Genomic DNA, 8,240 nt, shown 5'->3' on the forward strand with positions numbered 1-8,240 from the left:
TTATGTATGTGCAATTAGTAATCAGGGGGGCTGCAACTAATGTTTATTTTCATTATCAATTAATCTGCTGATATTTTGTTTCAAATAACCAAGTCATGGTTTGGTTTATAAGGTTGTAACATTTTGATAAATGTTCCACACAATTCCCCAACGCCCAAGTAGTCAGAAAGTCCAAATTCCAAAAGATCTTAAGTCCACAATAACATTTAAGAAAGAAGCATGTCGGTGAAAACAGCGCGTCCACAGCCAGACTAATGCTAATGCAGGAGTGCTAACATGATCCCAATGATAATGCTAACAGGCTAATGTATAGCAAGTAATATTTAGCATGTTCACCCTCTTACCCAAGCATGTTATCATGCTAATATTTTCTAATTTGTACTACACAGCTAAGATCTGTGTAAATATTTGTAGCAAAGTCAATGATAGATTTGTCAAGATATTTTACTCAATCACAAAAGCCAAACTTGGTCAAACTCAAAAGCGGATCACCAAAGTTATTAGAATCCATCCTCTGAGGAATATGAATGCGTGTACAAAATGTTATAGCAATCAATCCAGTAGCATGTTGCACCGGAAGACGGTGTGAATGTCCCTTGAATAAAAGATTACGATTGATCAATATTAAGAATAGTTTTCTGCCAAAGGATTATTCATCGCAGCTCTCACTGAGATGGACATTTAAACCACTATTCAAAGTTGTAAAAGCAGAAAAAAAGCATCAGGATAAAGCCGCAACTTTGTGACACACCTGTTAAGATAACCGCATGTTGTTGCACTTTTAATTTTTCTACAAAATGATCAGCAGGTCAGAAAGAGGTTTGATTACACTGATAACCTATGAATGCCACGGTCTTGGTTTTCCAGTAGGATGCTGCGTTTCTCCTTTGGTCCATATCAGGGGAGTTAGGAAGGGATTATGGGAAGCTATTAGGACGTTATTTCTATGAGCTCATGGAGTGAGCTCCACAGTCTGGCAGTGGGGACGTTCACTGCAGCCAGGAGAAAGTGGAGTCTGTGACTGGAGCCCAGTTCACTCAGTCAGATAGCGGTGATTCAAACCCCATTTGTTTTGGGCGTAGAGGATGCTCTCAGTGGTTTGGCTGTGATTGATTCTTCCTCTGCCCGTGATCGCACCATGACACTATTCCAGTTTCCACATCCCTTTTTCCCCCTGCTAACGTAGACCTTTGGTGCTTCTATTATTGACCCTCTGACAGTACTTTGACCCCCACCCAGAACAAAAAAAGGTCTTGGGCCTTTGCTTTGGACAAGCGCATTGCAGGTTTACGGAGCGTGTAGCGTTACTGGGGCTAAATACACCCTACTGTGGCACAACACAGACCACAGACAACTCGCCATTAATCAGATTATACGTAGTACTAAAGTGTCAAAAGTCCTTTTAAGCCGTTATAGTTAACTAATGCTTCAGTCCTACGCTGACAGACCGTAGAAAATTGACTTTTAATGTGTTCTTTCCTTTATGGCCTTTGCTCAAATGGGATTTTGTAGAGTTCCTAAGCAGAGTTACATTAAATGCAGCACTGATATATTTATAAAACTGCTAAATATCTATGGAGTACAGGTATGGGCTGCATCTTGGCATCCTTGATTTATTGTACAAGAAGAAAATAAAACAGTGGCATGAAATGGCATATCTCCAGCAGAAGAAATGAGCAGCCTAAGCAAGGACTGCAACTGCCCCATTGTGATTAAATGTACTGACACGGTACAAAGAGGCAGGAAAAAGAAAATCATACATGGTAAACATTCCCAGATTGCCATCTCAAAAATAGACCTCCTGGGCAATCAAAGCACAGCCACATAAATTCAATAATAAGTATAACCCTTGACAGAAAGAAAAACATGTTTTTGTCCTGTCTTACAGTTTTTGTTGTCTTGCTCATTATGTATTTCTATTAGATACAAGAAGATGGAGATTTCCAGTGATCAGCCGATGTAGTTGATACATGGAAGACTCCACTGGTAATTGTTTCCTCCAACAATGGCAGCTGGAAAAAAAGTTGGAAAAAGGGCAAGACGGGTTTATGTGAATGGCTGTTTTCTGTATCAGAGCAACAGGCCAGGCCCTTTGGTAGTATTTTGAATATGCGTAGAAGTCGCAGCATCAAAACATTCAGCAATTAAACACATTTCTTTTTACTGTATTTATATTTTCATACATTTTAAGTCTAGAGGGAGTTCTACTGCTTGTTTGAAACACATTTACTTTTTCAACAGTGGAACCAGCTTCATATTTACTTTTAAAAGATACAATTCGTAAAAGAAAATTTTTTAAAATGTGCTGCTCCTTTACATTGGGGCTGTAGCTTACCTACAGCCATGGCAAAATCTGGGATTCTGGGTCAGATGTTTGTTGGACTCGTACACGCTCATGTGGGTCAGAGAGACAGCTTTCAGCAGCTGTTTCGTCACGTCTGCAGGGTTGTCTGTCTGCTCTTGCATTCATGACCTGCATTACTCTAATGACCTCTCAGTGTTGTGGGTCAGTTTAACTGCAAAACAACAAGCTACAAAGCTTTTAGTCCCAATTGACAAATGTGAGAAATTGCCGATTTGGGACTCTTTTTAGGGATTGATCTACACCGTTGTTGCGAGGTTAATGCCATTAATTGCAACTAATTACATAGAATGATCATGTCAAGCCTTCCAAACCTCTAGCTCAATAAACTTGAATTTCTGAAATGAAAGTGCCTCTTACTAAACAAAACAATTTCAATTTAGTGTTTTTGAAAGACATTGTGGCAGAAACGCTTTCTATGAGAAAAAATCTGTGTTAAAATTGTTTTGCCAAGTTATGCTGATGAATAAAATAGCTAAACGTCCTTTTCTATTCCATACAGCCTCTGGAAGATGCATAAACAATACATATCTGTGAGCCCCACCAATGACATCACTGTGAAGACTGAGAATGGACCTCAACCAAAGAAACACCGCTACATACGCAAAGAGGGCAGCTGTAACGTGGCCTTTCGCCATGTTCCCGAGGAGTGCCTGCTGTTTGTGACCGACATCTTCACCACCTTGGTGGAGATCAGATGGAGGGTGATGTTCCTGATCTTTGCCTTGTCTTACATCCTGTCCTGGCTTTTCTTCGGCATCCTCTACTGGGTCATCGCTCTCGCCAACGGTGATACCAGTAACATGACAAATGAGCCCTGCATGTACGAAGTGCACAGTTTCACCGCTGCTTTCCTCTTCTCGCTTGAAACTCAAACAACCATTGGCTACGGTTACAGAGGAATGTCCGAGAACTGCATGACTGCCATTATCGTCGTCACTATACAAGATGTCATCAGCTGCTTCATCGACACCTTTGTCATTGGAATTGTTGTCGCCAAAATGGCCTCGGCCAGAAAGAGGGCGCAGACAGTGGGCTTCAGCAACCACGCAGTCATCAACCTTCGTGATGGCTGCTTGTGTCTTTCCTTTAGAATTGGAGACTTCCGCAGGAACCACCTAGTAGAGGGGACGGCTTGCGCTCAGATTGTCCGCTCCACGGTGCATGCCACAGGGAAAATAGACGTGACGTTTGAAGATCTGATCATCCAGCAGAAGGACATCATCCTGGTCACGCCTACTACCGTCTTCCACAAGATCGACCCCAGCAGCCCTCTGTACAAGATGAGTTTGGTAGATCTCAGGAAAGCAGACTTTGAGCTAGTGGTGTCCTTTACCTACACGGACGACCGCAGCGGTATGCTGCATCAGACCCGAACCTCGTACACTCCAGCCGAAATCTACTGGGGCATGATGTTCCAGGAGATGATCAGGGTCAGCAGGAAGAACTACAGGGTGGATTACTCCTTGTTTAATCAAACCGCTAAGGTGCTGGTGCCCGAGGTCAGTGCTGAGGAGTACGAATACAAGAAGCAGCGGCTGCCCTGTCCCAGATATTCCCCTCGATCTTCACCCGGACCTTCCCCACAGCCAAATCATCATGAAAAACTTCTGAAACCCTCAACAGTAACGGTAGAACTTATGAAAGATGGTTGTCCTGAAATAACAATTTCAACATATCAAGACGACGATCAATATCAAGACACGTTGACTGTGCCCAATGCCCTCGCAAATACAGAAATGTAAAAGCGGAGCCATGATGTTTGAGGCGGCCATTCATTGAGAGATTGTGCCGATTGTCCATTTCTTCAGAGAAGTCACTGATAAAGAGTAATGTTGAGGATGCCATTGAATCTCAATTACTGTAAGAATGTTAAATGGTCTGGCTTCAGTGTTTTAGCATGTGGTTTTTGTGACACTCCAGCTATTAATCTGTCTTTTGAGTATCAAAGATTCAACCATTGAAGGCTTGAATGATGGCACCCATTTACTTCAAGCTTCTTGTAGGCTACTGAATGGACTTAGCTGTGGTTTTCAAAACAGTACAGGCTTCACAATGCTTTACAGAGCTCTACCAAAAACTAGTAATATACATATGCTGCCTCCATCTGTCCCTTGGTCATTGCCTTGCAGTTGGTAGCGGTTCCTCAAGTGTCTCACATTCAAAATCCCCACCTTCCCATCCTGAAGACAGAATGGGTCCGCCTCTGGCACAGCCCTTGGCTTCATATTGAGATCACATCAGACATAAAAATGGCTTTTGTGGGCTTTAGGAAAGTTTTACAAAGATTAAATCTACAAAGAGTCCAGAGCCACACTACTGACTCCATGAGGCTGTAACACAATGGAAAGTATAAATACTAGGTGGAGTGACAACATCAAACTGCAAAACCCGTAATGTACAGAGGTTCGCCGTTTGAAATACAGTACATTTTAACAAATTAAGTATCTAAGGGGTTGTTGTGATATTCAGATTAAGGTTATTGTAGACCTTAGGGCAAACAATGAAAGACAAACTGTATGGTAGATGGTATGTGTGGTAAAAAAATTTTTTTTCTTGTTATGGACCATATTTCACATTTTCCAATGTCTAAAAAATGAAATTTCTAGCCAACATGGATGAAAAGTCCTTAAAATGACTTGGAAATCTACAAGAGAAGATCATGTAAAAGAACCAGAAAGCTCCAGAAGAGCTTCTGTGTAGACCTTGTAGTGAGATTGTTTTGTCAACTGTTTGTTATTTTTTTTAAGCGTGAAAAAAGAAATGATGTGGAAATGAAAGGCCAAAACTTTAGATTGTTACCTGCTACTTTGTATCTGTCATCTTACGTGACTCTGACTATCAGTGAGTTTCGTTCTAGTCGCTGAGGATTGTACATAAACAGAAGTCATAGGGGCAGCTCCCTTCTTGAGTAATGTCAGAGTTTATATGTAAGCATGTCAAATGTTAAGTTTTCTTTATGTTTGTGGTGCTGGAATCCCATATTGTTTCGTAGTAACCTTGAAGTCAACCAATTAAAAACACTTTCATCGAACCTTCTCACACAGAAATAAGTAAACTTATCATCATTATTTGTTAAGGAAGCCAGTTTAAATTTTTGTAGATGACAAATGTGTTTTATATCCACGAATATATTTAAAAACTGTACATGTCACAACATTTGAGGAAATGTAACCGACTGACCGAATGCATTTCTAAAAATATTCATCCATAAAACATATTTTATGAAACTATATTTCTTAGAAGACAATTCCACGTGAAGTGACGTTCACACGTCTGTTGTGCGTCTTGACTTCGTCTGATAATCGTGTCTCTGTTTGAAGTGGGTCATGCAGGTCCCTCTGATCGGGGAAGGTCACTTTGATGTCAGGTAACCAGACGCTGCTTTACAACGTGCTGCTTTGATTTGCAACACTGTGTAATCCCCTTAAAAACATATATTCTTTTTTTATCATCTGTCCAAAAATAGATCAATCCAAAGCTCATGTGATTCAGGCAGCAGTCATTAGTCCATGACAGTGTTGACTTACCAGGGGTGGGGGATTATAAATAAATAATAATAATACCCAGTACACCATAGTATCACAATATTTTCAGTGGCAATTCTGTATTGATACACAGGCGCCAAGTATGGATCTTTTCTTATATATTATATATGTGTTGGTCATTTTGTGCCATTTCGCAGCAATAAAATTGAAGTGAAATGGACAAACGGAGAAATGATTCTTTTTAGATTAAGCAGATGTTGACCAAGTTTCCTTCTGGGGATGTCATTTCAAAAATTAAAAAAGTTATAAATTGCACTATATTGCAGAATATTGCAATGTGTTTAAAATCGCAATAATCTCGTATCGTGGCGTAAGTATCGTGATCGATACTATATCGATACTTCTATCGGTCCAAACAGTCCAAATAGTGTCATGTTGAACAGTTTTTATTAAGATGATCTCTTTATTGACAACAGAGAATTATATGAATGAAACAGTATTTCTATTTCATGCATTACAATACATTAAACTAGGTAAGTCAATTCCCAAATTTTGTGCAAAACACATTGTAGACATCCAGTAGCGTAACGTGTGAACCATAAGGTATAAATGAGCTACGGTATTTAACAGTAGCACCGATAACAGCATTGCTGTTTTTTTCTGCACTATTATCGCTTTTTCAGAAATTTATGTCACTTTTTCAATGTTGTGGGTGCCTTTTTTTAATGTTTTTTTCTTCTTTTTTTTACAAAGTTGTTTGACATTTTTAATGTTGACATTTTCAGCGCTTATTTTGAAGGCCCATTTTTTGTGATAAAAAACTGAAAATGGGCCAAATTTGACCCAAGGAAAAAAATGAGGTTTAAAAGCCTCAATACTGCTGGACAGCTTTTCCTTTTTTGGTATTTTCGTCTTTATCTGACAGAGGAAAGTGTAGAAATAGGGGAGAGAGAGGCAAATGACATGCAACAAAAAAGTCCAAAGGCCAGAATCGACCCGGAGACGTTGCCGTTACACGGCATGTGCCGTAACCACTCAGCTACCAAGGCACTTCACCGGAGGACAACCTGTTACTGTGAAGCAGCATCATGATATGTTTGCATCTAGAGCAACTTCACACAGCTCCACTGCAGCTTTAGGAAAAGCTGAGGTAACGCACGGTTTATTCAGCATCGTCACATTCATTCAGTCCATGACACAGTCAACACCAGCCTTTTGTTCCTGTTGTCCATCCTCAAGCTTGACAAGCTTCTGCAAAGCTCTTATGCGTCTTTTTAGGAGACAATGGCAAAATTTGATTGTTTAGGTCAGAGGCTGTATTGTCCAAAATAGTGTTTTCGAAGAAAAAGAAACATTCATTAGTATAAAAGTTAGCCTAATGCATCTTAAAATGAGGATATCTTTGCATTTATGGTGTAACAGTTTACATATTTCATCTTAATCAGCTCCCTGCTGTTGCTCCAGTGACATAAGTTGCATGACAAGTTTACATTCAGTGTCCCTCTTGTCCTCTGTATTGTGCTGCTGTTGGCTCACATTACAGAGGGGTGTGTGTGTGTGTGTGTGTGTGTGTGTGTGTGTGTGTGTGTGTGTGTGTGTGTGTGTGTGTGTGTATGTGTGTCTAACACCGGTTAATTCCAGTCTCCAGCTCTCCACCTTGTGGTCCACACGTAGCACTGGCTACTGCATGCTTCGCTCTCTTTATTGCTGGAAATTGGGCATGGAAAGCAAACAAACACAACGTTCACAGTGCACTGACACAGGTGGTCTGGGCTAAAAATATGTGCTGCTATAAATAACAAGAACTAAAAATAAGACTCAGACTCAAAAAGAAAAAAAATATAATAATAATCTAAAAGCCTAAAGCCTTTTTGAAGAGCATGTAGTTGTGGCTTCATGTTTATCATAAATTAGTAAGCAAAAAGAATGGCTTAGTCAATGGCTTTGAGACAACACTGCTACAGCCTGACCTAAAATCATAGGCCAACAGATGCATAGTCTAAACATCCGAAGCAACTTGATAGCTTAGTGGAGAAATACAGTCATATCACAATACAGGCATGTAGGCCTTAAATGAGTGAGTCACTCTTTCCGAGAGAACACATTTTCCATACCCACGTTACAAAATGTTATCTATAAACACAACAAATATCACAAAAATTACGGTGACGGCAAGTTGGGTTTGCACTGTCAACAGCAGGTGGTAACAAGGACGCAGGTCACAATCATTGGGGAGTTTTCATGTCCCTGCATAGAGAAGATCTCCGAAAATATGTTTCTTTTCATATTTAATTTTGTCTCTCATGTTGAATGTTACAGTTTCTGGTCATTTCAGAGATCCACCTAAATGTGTAACCTGATATAAATCTATGAAAGTAGGAGCAACTATA

The 8,240-nt window shown here is 40.1% G+C and overlaps 1 protein-coding gene across 2 annotated transcripts in view; it reads left to right on the plus strand.

The window, feature by feature from the left end:
- The window catches only part of kcnj16a (potassium inwardly rectifying channel subfamily J member 16a), an 8,322-nt gene extending 3,459 nt beyond the window's left edge, over window positions 1-4,863 (plus strand). The window contains exons 1-2 of one of the 2 annotated variants that reach the window (XM_032502751.1): window positions 1,924-1,986; window positions 2,865-4,863. In XM_032502751.1, the coding sequence (XP_032358642.1) occupies window positions 2,875-4,107 (1,233 nt within the window). In that variant the 5' untranslated portion in view covers window positions 1,924-1,986; window positions 2,865-2,874 and the 3' untranslated portion in view covers window positions 4,108-4,863. Of the gene's footprint in view, window positions 1-1,923; window positions 1,987-2,864 lie in introns of those variants that run through there. The other variant, XM_032502750.1, reaches the window with a different exon arrangement.
- Window positions 4,864-8,240: the final 3,377 nt, after the last annotated feature.

Source organism: Etheostoma spectabile, chromosome 21 (genome assembly GCF_008692095.1).
Source record: "Etheostoma spectabile isolate EspeVRDwgs_2016 chromosome 21, UIUC_Espe_1.0, whole genome shotgun sequence".
In the NCBI taxonomy this organism is placed as follows: domain Eukaryota; kingdom Metazoa; phylum Chordata; class Actinopteri; order Perciformes; family Percidae; genus Etheostoma; species Etheostoma spectabile.